Consider the following 13,301-nt stretch of genomic DNA (forward strand, 5'->3'; position numbering starts at 1 on the left):
TTGAGTGAAAACATGTAGCAGAAGTGACACACTTCCCACTGGGATCTTAAAATCATCACTCCAGCCTAACCACCTCTGGCTCATCTTTGGGTTTACAGGATCACTGCCGGCTCGTAATACCACAGATAAACATCTATGTATCTACAACCCCGGGGGGGGAAGATTTGAATCTGCCCTGCTTCAAAGCAGTAGCTTCCCCTGGGCGTCCATGCTGCCAAGCGCTGGGGCATTCAGAGGGCTGTAGTTGTAATGATGGGGAAAATCAAGAGTATTTTGGGATGCAGACAATTGAATCGGTTGGACTTGATCTTTCCAACCTAAATGATCCTATGATTCAATGATCTGCTGGTGATAATATTAGAAAAGATGCATTTCCAAGGAAGCAATGGAAAGTCACTATTTTTATGAGTGACTTTGGCATATAGTGTTGGAGATTTCTGCTAAAACCTGCTGATCACAGAGCTGTGCAGCAGCACTGTCAATACTGGAAGACATGGATGAGCTGGAGTGATGGACGTGACATTGGAGTTCAATCACATCAAGCTTAAGGTAGGCACACAAGCACCTGGCAGAAAGGAAACGGGAAAGATTTGGGCATCCTTGATCATGGGCCAGTCAAGATGCTTTGAAGCCATGGACAAAGCAAATGTGACCCTCAGCTGTACCAGACAGCATTTTGTCAGAGGAACATGTAGGAAACCTCCTGGGAAAAGCACCGGTTGGACTCCAGGAGTTTTGCTTTCAGTTTGCATCACCTGCAGTAATGGAAAGTGAATTTGACAGGGGGCTTTTATTTGTTTCTTTTTCCAGCTCTGACATGGTTGCCCTGGATTCACCCAAATCTGCCAATGCAGCTAATCAATGCAGAAAATTATCCGAAATTAAACTTTCAGACAGGTTTCCCCTGTCCACTTTCCCGCTTTGCCCCAGTATTTACCGTCTGAAAGATCCTTCCTTCCCAGTAGTGGCACTCAATTCTGATTTTAAACCGAGTCACAAATCTGGGTGACTAACCAGCTCCAGGAAAAAACTCCCAAGGGCCATTTATGAATCAGTAGTCATAAGGACTCTCAGGAATACATTTATACTTTCATAAACTCCCTGGTATTGAGATATAGACCTGGGGGGTTGGACCCCTCAGCTGCTGTTTAGTTTCGATAAAGGGAGGGCGTTCACCTTATTTGCACCAAAGACGCAAGTAAATGCAGGGTTTGTCCGTCGCAAGTTTGTATTTTTTCAGGCGTGCTGCTCCTTTCCCTTGCAGACAGGAGGGAAACGGCATCCCTGGGATGCTCTGGAGAAAAAGCTGCAGCAGCTGCCATTCACAGATGACAACCCTAAAAAGGAGAGGGAAAACCAAGCAGTATTTCAGCAAATGGAGGGGATGGACTCAGCAAAGGACACCATCTACAGATTCCCCAGGGAACTGGGGAACTAATCCGCTCAGTAAAACACTTTCAGTCCCCATTTTAAGGCAGACAAAGTAAATTTTCAGCCAAAAAAAGTAATCCACATTGCAACCATTTCACAGGGGAAAGCAAGACAAAATCTAACCTGTGCGGGTAGCTTTTGCCAGTTCTTATATTGCCTCAGAAGTGACAGATCCCACAAGGCAAAGCAGCCCGAGCCGTGAGGCATGTGCTGAGTGCTGCAGGAGAAATTCTAAGCTTTCTATCCGGTGTATCCTGAAGCCCAAAGACTCTGGGTATCTCTTGGTGATGGAGAAAAAAAGATTCAGGAGTTACCGCAGCTCTCATCTTTCCACATCTGCACCAGTCTCCACAACACTGCTCTCCCTCAGCTGGTGATACACATGAAATGAAAATCTGAGTCTGGTGTCCACCTCCGCAACCACCACCAGGCCCAGAATTTGTATTTTAGAGCTTCACAAAAGCCAAGAACTCAGTGGGGCTGAAAAGCCAACTCGCTTCACTAGTAATCAACTTTGACATTTAAAATACATGGAAAAACAGCTTTCCTTATTTGCACCACTGAGAGCCTTCTCATGTGACAAAAACATCAGAACTAAAGCAAACTGGAAATGTAATTATTTAGCTGGAAATGTAATGGATTTTATTATTATTATTCCTATTTCCATACTGGCTATGAGCAAACTGGCAGGCAGCAGAACAGTTTAGCAGTTTAGCAGAGCACAGTTATACTTACCATCCTTCTCTTTACTTGCAGCTGTAAATTCCCCAGGATAATTTAGCTGTTCTTCCAATGCTGTTCAGCCTGGCACCACCTCTCACGGCCTGCGAGGACCTGCTCAGAGCTTCATAGCTGGTCTACACATCCATTTCAAATGGCAGCAGATCTGAGCCTGTTGACACTGCCTGGCTGCGTGAGACAAACCCGAGCGTAACAATCTTGGTCAAATGGCCTCACTGACCAGCAGAAGACGGCCGTGAGGATGGGACAGGCGGATGCAGTCCGAGAAATACCGGTATGAAGGTTGCTCAGGCACCTGAAGGGCTGTGGTACGTGGGAAGATGGAGGCTGCACAGAAACTGCACCCCTAGAAGGGATTCTGCGGAGCATGATGGGCAGCGGCACTCATCGCTGCTACCTGCGCATCCCCTGGTACCCCCACCAGTGCTACAGGGAGCAGTGCTGGTCCTGTCCTGGTCTGGGAGATAAATGCAAGCTTCTGCAGTCAGGAAATCACATTTACATTCTGGACGTTCAAAATTAAATGCATTACAGCAGGGAATAGTGCTAAAATTGGGCAGGTGTAACCCGTTCCCGGAGCTTAAGGCCTTCCTTTGGAGATGTGACAAACAGCAGCATATTGAATGAAAGCAGAGGGAAAAAAGATCCCAAACAGGCTGATGTTGTTTAAATAATACACTCTATTTTATTTTGTCTTAAAATAGTTTAACCTTTATGCTACAGACTTGTTTCAAAAAACAGAAGGTCTCATCTTGCACCAAAAATATATATATTTATATATAACACTCTGTTTTATTATTATTTTTCTCCAAAGACCATTAAATACTAGATGGAAAATGAGAACTAAATAATGAGTGTCAAAAAGAATCAAAATTTTTAACTAAAGTATCACGTTTTAAACATTTATATTCTTAGCAATGATTTGTCTTCACTACAGAAGATTCCAAGTTCACACTCCAGCAATTCAGGAAGTGCTAAACTGTGAAGGGCTTGAGCCAATGCACACTTAAAGTCAATGGAAAGTCCCACATCAGCTCCAGTGGGTTCTGGGTCAGGCCCCAAGTGCATTGGTTCTGAGCCATACAACGGCTAGCATTTATCCTTCCTGCTGAGAAAAGCAAAACCATCCAGGCACCTTTTGCTCTCTTTAAAAAAAAAAAAAACAAAAACAAAAAAACCACAACACAAAAAAAGCAACAAAAACAAAACACTTCTTACGTATCCAGTGACTGCGGTTTTCAGATCACTACCCCCTCAAATTTGTGAAGAATAAGAGCAAATATGTAGTGTTTTAAATAACAGAAAACCTGCATCAGACTACAATACATGAACTGTTTAAACAAACACAGTGCACAATTGGAGGAAGTTTGGTTAGGACGCAGTTGTTTTTATATATACATGGAAGTCACATCATATACAAACTGAAAAACAAGAGATTTAGTTTGCATTTTTCATGGAAGGACTACAAATGAGTCCCTGCAGCTTTCTTCAAAATTGATCTTTTAAAGACTTTGTGAAACAGGAAAAAGCAGCCACGCTAAGTCATTGTTCCAAAGTTACCTTTACAGCATGTGTGCTAGCCCACTAAACGATGACTGAGTTGTGTGATTAATACAAGAGGAGAAAAGATCAACAGTCACTACTGACCCAGTGCCCCAGCAGCACAGGGCTTGGCCCTACTGCAATGCGACCGGGCTCCATCCACACACCGCTCCCTCCCTCCCACCCCCAGAGAAAGAAATCGGTCACTAGAAGCACCACATATATTTTTTCCAGCCATGCAATACACTTAGGTTCAATGTTTTAGAAAGCTTTAAACCGGAATATCAGTCCCTTACCTAGCTGTTCTTTAAAATGCAGTCACAACCGTTCTGCATATTAAAGAAAAGGCTGTTTGTTACTAACTATACCACCAGTGCTGTTTTTTTTTTTTCCTTTCTTATGTGACATAGATAATTTTATGTATTCTTTTTTCACCCACAGATAAAATTATTAGAAGCCAAATAAATTTAGAAATCAACTAACACAAAAAGAAAACGGAACTTCCCATGTCCTGACTACCCCCATTCAGCCTTAAATGGCAAAAAATCTGATGACAGACCTGTACAAAATTCCCGCTAGAAACATCGTGAGCACGAAGGAACATTTTAATTGCACAATAGACATTTAAAGTGATTATCATCCTGTTAAAGTCTAATCTTTGGTTTTTTGCCTTGAGAAAGGCTCAAAATGACAGGTGAGGGGTAGGAATTTCCATATATACTATAGAAACTACAGCCTGCTAAAGTAAATAGTTCCACTGATTTCAGTAAATATTCTGGTAGAAAGTGTTTCCTGGATCATACCTTAAAAAGACAATTCCAAAACTAGGATAAGAGACATGATCTAAAGCCAGGAAAATGGTGCAGATCTAGTTTAAGGGGGGAAAAAAACCCCACAGCCTTAAGCCCGGATCCTGCAACATCTTTTAAGGGCAGAGTTTTAAGCACTTGAATGGCTCCACGAGTTTCAGCAAACTGTCTGACGCTGAACTCTACGCATCTCCTACGGCGCTTTGCCGGACTGGGGCTTTCCAAGTTGGCTTTTTGTTTTTTGTTTTTTTTTGAGATGGTCAACAAAGCAAATAAGCAACAGTAGGAATGAGGACTACGAGTGAGCAGAATGTTCTGTTCTCTCCTTCTCCTACTCCAGGCAAGACTCAGATGTAAGTAAAAAAGTTCAGCTGTATTTGAAAAGGAGAGGGATGCTGGGCCTTTTAACTACTTTTCTTTTTGTTGTGCTTTTGCAATAACCAGCTGCTGGTAAGTCACTACTATTACTATTTTAAACCCTAAGAAGCTGTGGGAAATCATCAGTGAAACACAGTAGTCAAGTAGACAGAAGTCTCTGCACTGAAGAGAGTATAAACTATAAATTATATTGAAAATAAAAATCCTTTAATTAGAAGCTGTTCAGTGCATATGTTATGGGCCATTTGTATTACAGACAGTCCCTCCTGCTGGTAGCATAACCAAATCAGCTTGGGTATAAATACTCTTGGCCCAATTTTCTTAAGTGTTGAATACCCTCAGTCCCAGTGAGGACACAGCATTTCTCAAAATCACTGATGCTCACACAGCAAACACTAACTTCTACTAAAAAACCTCAATATACTGATAAACTCAAAGTGTTCTGAAGTTGGAGGTGGGGAAGGGTGGGAGGACATAAGTTTGCACACAGTTATTTCGTCAGATCAACACAAACACACAAGTTAGTAAGTGTAGATGTGTTTTACATTTGGAGCTATTGGCTTTTAATTCTGGGAGGAATCCTCCTTCGAGAAAGCAAAAACGTTTTAAGTGATATTGAAATTATACTACATTCTTACGGAAACGAAAAACTTCATGATTTTGAATTTCATAATGCCATGAACAGGGCTTCTGAAGCTGAAGCTTTAACAATGAACTTCTGTGCCACAAAGGGGAGGAGGGGTGGGGACACAAGCACAGTGACACTGCGTTACAGTAGATATTTGCGTCTGGTATCCTCATCCAAGGTGAGGTCTACTACTTCCGGAGGCGAAGACCAATTCTGCTGGGGAGTCACAGCTGTCCATGATTGTGTTTGCTGAGTGTTAATATACTGTGAGCCTGAGCCATGCTTCCAGGAAGACACACTCTGAATCACGCCTCCCCTGGGATGCACACACCTGTAGCAAGGCGAAAAACACAAAGGATGAAAGCTACTATTGAATTCAGGCACCAGATTCTTAGCTGCAGTGTTTTAATCACTCAGGCGTCTTGTTAACATGCCCCTCTCCAAAATGTGCTCGTGGGTTTTCCGTTTGTAGAGTCCATGACATCTTATTTAAGTAAACAAAGCTGAGACTAAACTTAAATTTAAACTTGGGGATGGTGGTAGGAATTAAGCTATTTTTAAGAATTGAATTCTGCTGGTGGGTGTAAAGTGATATTCCTTGCAACATATGTGCATTGATCCCAGGGATCTTGAAGAAGTCCCCCCCATCATGTGTCACACCACGCGTTATTCAGACGCAGAGTTTCCTGCCAGCAGTTTTACCCACTGGACTTCTAAGAAGAGGAAAAATTTAAGTGAGGCTTGATGAGACTAAGCAAAAAGATATCTCTCTATATGAAATCACCCATGTTAAAGTAAGGCCACAATGATACTTTCGTTACAATCACTACAAGAGAGATCTTGTAATTACATTATAACCACCATTACACTTGATTTTTCTTTAGTCTTCATAATTTCTTAACTAAAAATTACAAACGTGCTGGGAAATGCCCACTGATAACAGCACAGCCCCACTTCAGCAAAACATAGGAGCTTTCAGTGATTACAGTCAATGAGACTAAATCATGTATTTAAAGATAAGCACACACTCAAGTGCTTTGCTGAAGTGAGGTACGTATTTACTTACAGTAGTTTTACTTATATTCATAAAGGATGTGTGACAATTCAAGTACAAGCTACTATTAATTAGAAAAAAAAAAAACAAAATGAAAGACAGACCGATTTTTTTATATGATGAAGTGATGACAAGAATTTACTGGAGCCTTTAAGATGATCACTCCATTCCCAGCTGTAAATCTTAAACAAGTGCCTTTGTGAAGGCACATGTACTATTATTTCAGGAACCCAGGTTTTCTGCACTGGTCAAATCACAGAATGGTTTGGGTTGGAAGGACCTTTAAAGATCGCCCAGTCCAACCCCCTGCAGTGAGCAGGGACACCTTCAACTCAATCAGGTCGCTCAGCCCCGTCCAGCCTGGCCTTGAGTGTGTCCAGGGATGGGGCATCGACCACCTCTCGCGGCAACCTGGGACAGGGTTTCACCGCCTTCACTCTAATGTTTTCCTTATATCCAGTCTAGATCTCCCCTGCTTTTTAGTTTCAAACCATCACCCCTTGTCCTGTCACAGCAGGCCTTGCTAAAGAGGTCACCCCCATCCCTCCTACAGCCCCCCTTTAAGCACTGAAAGGCCACCATAAGGTCCCCCCGCAGCCTTCCCTTCCCCGGCCTGAACAACCCCAGCTCTCCCAGCCTCTCCTCACAGCAGAGGGGCTCCAGCCCTCGGGGCATTTCTGTGCCCCCTCTGGCCCCGCTCCAACAGCCCCGTGTCTGTCCCGTGCTGAGGAGCCCCGAGCTGGAGGCGGCGCTGCAGGGGGGTCTCACAGAGCGGGGCAGGGGGGCAGGACCCCCTCCCTCGCCCTGCTGGCAATATCTCCCCAAGTATCATCTGGGGAGGAGCATCTTCCTCCTACACACCTATGGGCAGGCATGAAGCACTCATGGACACTGGGATATCTTGTGGTCTGTCCACTTGAGAGGCATGGGGGAAGAGAGGCTGCCAGTGGAAACTGAAGCAAAAAAGTTGAGTACTTCAGCCTTCTCCTCATCTGTTGGTACCAATATGCCATCTTGCTCATCAGGAGGGTACATATTTTTGGCCATCCTTTTCTTACTGACATACCTGTAGAGGCCCTTATTATTATTCTTTGCATCCTTTGCCAAGTTCAGCTCCAGCTGCACCTTGGCCTTCCTGACCCCATCCCTACACAACTGGGCAGCAACCTTACACAACTTCCAACATACCTACCTGACTGTCAGGGTTTTGGTTGGGACAGAGTTAATTTTCTCCACTGCAGCTGGCACAGTGCTGTGATTTGGATTTAGTGTGAGAATAATGCTGATAACACACCGATGGTTAGTTGTTGCTGGGCTGTGCTTGTACTAGTCAGGGACTTTCACAGCTTCCCACGCTCTGCCGGGGGCACAAGAAGCCGGGAGGGGAGGGGGCACAGCCAGGGCAGCTGATCCAGACTGGCCAAAGGGATATCCCATATCATGTAACGTCACGCCCAGTGTGTTACCTGGGGCTGGGGTAAGCAGCAATTGTGGCCTGGGGACTGGCAGCATTGGTCAGTGGGTGGAAAGTGGCTGCATCACTAGTTTGTTTGCCCCCTCCCCCCCTCCGGGTTTTGCTTCTCTCTCTCTCTAGTTACTTTCCTTTTTCTTATAGTATTATTCCCAATATTACTATTTTATATTAATTATTAAACTGTTCTTCTCTCAACCCACAGGTTTACTTGCTTTTGCTCTTCCAATTCTCTCCCCCATCCCACAGGGGTGGGGGCAGTGAGCGGGCGGCTGCGTGGTGTTTCGTTGCTGTCTGGGGCTAAACCACAACACAGTCCTTTTTGGTGACCAACGTGGAGCACGAAGGTTTGAGATAACAACAGTTGATGGTCACAGCACTGACTCATCTGTTCTCAATGTCGGTTTATCCAATCTGCACCATGCCCTTGTATTTGCTGTGTCTGTTAAAGATTGTTGTTAGATTTTGTAGTCTGCTGTGCTCTGCAGTGATTAGCGATGTTTTGCCTGGGAGAGTTGTTATTAAAACAAATAAAGCCTTGGGTTTTATCTGGTATTCGGGTTTTGTATTGAAGCTGTTACTTTGCCTTGGGTACGACCTCACGGAACAATCCGCAATTATACCTCCCCCTCTGAGAGGTTTTTTTTATGGAGGAAACACAGAATGGCACCTTCGCTGCTGCCTTCTCTAGTGCCTCTTCCCTCACTACAACAGCTTTGCAGATTCTTGAACAGCTTGGGTATAAATACTCTTGGCTGTACAGTTTCCTGTCTAAGATCAGGTCCTGCACACTTTCCTTCTTCCTCTCCTCAACAAAGACACAGTGAAGGGACAACAAGGAACAGCTCTGTTCATTGTCCCTTTTCCATCTCTGAGCATCTACTGGGCAGCAGACTAGTTTTAGAAAGAGACTGTGTGTATACTGTTTTAACTTGCTTTTATTCCACCAAATTAACCGTCCATACTATATGAAAATGCCAGTCTTGTTCAACTGCTTCATAATACCTTAAGCCAAGGAAAGACCATAGACTAAAGATCACAGAATCATGGAGTTAAGGCTGAAAAAACCTCTAGGATCATCAAGTCCAACCCCCAGCCCAACACCCCCAGGCCTCCTAAACCATGGCCCCAAGTGCCACATCTGCACATCTTTTAAATACCTCCAGGGACGGTGACTCCCCCACCTCTCTGGGCAGCCTGTGCCAGGGCCTGACCCCTCTGGCAGGGAAGACATTTCCCCTCATCTCCAACCTAAACCTCCCCTGACGCAGCCTGAGGCCGTTCCCTCTCGCCCTGTCCCTGGTGACTTGGGAGCAGAGACCAGCCCCCCCCTCACTCCAGCCCCTCTCAGGCAGCTGCAGAGAGCGAGAAGGGCTCCCCTCAGCCCCCTCTTCTCCAGGCTAAACCCCCCCAGCCCCCTCAGCCGCCCCCCAGCACACTTGTGCTCCAGACCCTGCCCCAGCCCCGCTGCCCTTCTCTGGACACGCTCCAGCCCCTCCAGGCCCTTCTTGTCCCGAGGGGCCCAAACCTGAGCCCAGCATTCGAGGTGGGGCCTCCCCAGGGCCGAGCACAGGGGCAAGACGAAGAGTAACATCAAAAAATGCCTATCAAGAACAACAGCTGAAGCACAGCTGGACAGGTTTCTATCTGAGCATGAGAGAAACCTCTGGCTTTCTTACCCTCATCTACCTTGGGTATTTGATCTTTCTTGTATCTTGAAAGAAAACTGAGATTTATCATGATCCAATTTTTAATCTAAAGGGGCTATCTTATGACATTAGCCATTGAAATGTTGATAGTATTTTTATGACTCCTGATTAATGAAATAAACTGGAAGCTGATTAAATGCTTAAAGTTAATATTTTGAAAGGAAACAAGAACCCACATAAATATTTTTGTTTATGTATTTGCATATTCACACTCTACCCTTACAATCTGAATTCCTGATTTATATAAATTTGATATTTTAATACTACATATATTTTGTCTGCTAATGTTTAATATTGAATCACAAGCTTAAGCTAAATACTTATCAAGTTGGTAACACTCTGAAGACAAACACATTCCAACATCACCATGACCAGCAGAACAGAACAAACAAGTGCAACGTTCACTACCTTTTGGGCATCAGTCACGGATGGACAAGCACAGAAGTGGAAGTCAGCGGTTTTTTTTCTGTATTAATTTTGGCAATATTCTAAAGAAATGAAAGAAATATTAAAGCAAGAAAAAAGAATTCATACCTGGCATGTTCCTGAACTCCAACAATCTCTACTTCACTATCAGAAGAGGCAATATTAATTTCTTCATTGATCTGGGCATTACCGGAACAGGTTTTGTCACTTACAAGGAAGCCTGGATCCAAATGACCTACAGGTGGGGAAAATGCAAATACAGCCAATGTTTTACAGCTGTCACAATGCAGAAGTCAGATGGAAAAGGAATCTCCCAAGCTAACAAAAAAAAAAAAAAAAGACCAAAACACCAAGATTGGAAAAATCTTACCCGATTAAGTTATCCAACTTTCACTTTATACAGGACAACCACTGGATTTATCCAGTATCAATAGTTCTAACGATGGTGTTATCACACAAATGTGAACAAAGCCTGAGATTTTGGTCAAGAACACTTGATGTAATTAGGCTTTGCAGCTCTTGCTTTACAATAATACTAAGTCAGACTGTGGCTAAACCTCTTTGAAATAAAGAAACACAATCTATTGTCAATAAATCAAACTCAATGATACTGCGGCAAACAAAGCCTACAGGCTGGACAGAAACATCACACACCAAGGAAATTAAAAAAAAAAACAAACAGCTGAAGCCAGTCAGTGGAAAAAACCTAACAAACCCATTGGTTTCTGGTTGCACTGCTTCACACATCTGCTCTAACATTATAACGAATACTTGGAAGAAAAAAAAATCTGTTTCTCAGAAGTTCCATATACAGCTGTGCTGGTTTTCAGTTTAAGTTCCTAATGCCATCCAGTTCATCAGTCTGCCAAACAACAAGTCCTTTCTAAATACTCATAACAAACGTCGCAGGTTTTGTCTTTTCTGCCAAGAACTGCTAAGAAGGTTCTTCACCACAAGTAGTGACGCTGTGTTGTGACATATTAAATAATACTTGCATGGAAAACACAAAACATCCAAAATTATTATTTGTTTTACAGAAAATAAAAAAATTTATGTTTAAAAAAACAAATAACAATTCAATAAAGAGACTATGTCTACCTTTTTTCCTTAAAAAAAAAAAAAGATTACTTCTACTGTCTCTCTTCAGCAGTAACCTGAGGGGTGCTGGGCAGCCCTGAAGCAGAAGAGAGTACCTGCTTCTTGGAAACCACTCATCCTGCTGTATTTCACAGGGGAAGAATCACCTATCAGTCAGGAAATCTGAGAACAGAGGAATATATTATGTATATCTAGTTTGAATGGACACCTCTTCAAAGATGAGGAGCAGGAGGATGCAATAACGATCCACCAACTTTCAAAGGCGTGCGAACACACAGAACTGATTATACCCCCCAAACAGATCAAGAGGACACAGAGAGAAGAAATTAGAACAAGGGCCAGGGAAACCTTCTAATGACTGGTTAAAGTAGTTGGAAAAGACACCAGCAAATAGAGGGGCGGAGACAATACCGTATGCTCAGTTTTTGGAAAGCAAAGGCCCTTGGTGCAACCCCTGATCAGGGTTAGCAAGGGAAGGAGTTCTGTGTGCTGCCATGTACCCAAAGGAGTTTCCACCTCACAAGAAGAAAAAGATTTGTCAGCTGAACTTAAAATGAATTTATAGCTCAGGCAGACTTTTCCTAACACTGCACTCGGCCAAACATTTCTTAGCAAACATCACTGACTGCCAGAAAGTCCCAAAATGGGTCACGGATATTTCTTTAATAGAATTGACTGGGCACAGTGTGAAGCATGAAATGAAAGCGCTCAGAGGCTTCGATTCACGTGCTGGTGATGCAAACCAGGAGCTTTACGTGGCCGCTGCCCACAATTCACATCACCCTGCTCCTGAACATCACTGCTGCCACAGCACAAGCAACGGAGCACCAACACAATCCTTGGTCACTGATTCACACAAACTGGTACGGGTATCGACCTGCTTTAATACGTTTTATTAACGCATTAATGACGTACCACCACTCTGCACCCTTTGCTAGACAGGTTAACGTCTGGCAGAGGGGCAGAGCAGACCACCTCTTAAATAGCCCCAAATGAATCCCCAGAGGTATAAATGAGAGCCTTAAGAGGGCTTTCATATATTATCATAGCTTAAGTGCAGACAACAGAACGGTAATTAGCAGTAGAGAAACCACGATTAGCAGAGTACATATTGCAACAGTAGCTGAGTGTAAATCAGGATTATAGCATACAGATATATTTACAGCCTCTGGCCGTACAAATTTCATGCCTAATAACATGCCTACACTGTTAATTTCTTTGTGTGAACATTAGGATGATGCCCAAAGGAGATGTTTTATTTGCCCTACAACATCAGGGCCCAGAATATTTGCCCATGCACAAAGACAGTGTGTCCTAGTAAGATTTTTCACTCACATAAAGCTCATGGTGTTATTTTCCCATGAGAACACATCATTTAGTGTCTGTTAAACTAGACACAGGCTGAAGATTAAATTTGGGAACAAGATGTAAAATTTGAAAATTCGGTTTTCCAAACGTGCAATCCCAGACACGGTAAGAAAAGGCCACTGCTGACAAATGTGCTGTCAGAGGTGTATGGAAGGCTACAGGGCTCTGGGACAAGGTGTATGCAGGAAGAAAAAGAGGTTCACCCTTTCAGACATTGAAATGGCCATAGCACCAGAAGCAAATTTGTCTGGATACGTTCCCATAGGGTCAGGGATGAAGAAGTTTCATGAAGTTTTCTAGTTTTCTTTTGCCTGGCAACCTTTCCCTTGCAAGTCCCCTTGGATATAGGTGGAGGAAGGAAGACAAATTTCTACCTGCACCGCAGCATTTTACCAATCATCAGAAAGTGGAAGAAAGCTTGGTAAGAAACATTAATTTTTATTCCTTACGCTCCTTTGAAGTACCAATCCATTAGTGCTGTATAATAAAGTTAGTTTCAAGTGTTTTAATCATTTAATAAATCACTTTGTAAAGGAGTGGGCTTGTTAGGGGTCAAATAGGTAACTATCAGTCAGCTGCTATCCTGCAAACGATACCAGTGAGCTTGGAAAACACCAACTAGCTGCAAAAAGGCTGGAACAACATC

The 13,301-nt window shown here is 43.4% G+C and overlaps 1 protein-coding gene across 1 annotated transcript in view; it reads right to left on the bottom strand.

The window, feature by feature from the left end:
• Positions 1-4,754: 4,754 nt before the first annotated feature.
• ARK2N (arkadia (RNF111) N-terminal like PKA signaling regulator 2N) overlaps positions 4,755-13,301 on the bottom strand; it is a 43,413-nt gene continuing 34,866 nt past the window's right edge. The window contains exons 4-5 of the mRNA XM_064437721.1: positions 10,298-10,424; positions 4,755-5,860 (exon numbers count right to left, since the gene is read on the bottom strand). Of these exons, the coding sequence (XP_064293791.1) occupies positions 5,671-5,860; positions 10,298-10,424 (317 nt within the window). The 3' untranslated portion in view covers positions 4,755-5,670. The remainder of the gene's footprint in view (positions 5,861-10,297; positions 10,425-13,301) is intronic.

This window comes from Phalacrocorax carbo, chromosome Z, assembly GCF_963921805.1.
Source record: "Phalacrocorax carbo chromosome Z, bPhaCar2.1, whole genome shotgun sequence".
NCBI classification, from domain to species: Eukaryota; Metazoa; Chordata; class Aves; order Suliformes; family Phalacrocoracidae; genus Phalacrocorax; species Phalacrocorax carbo.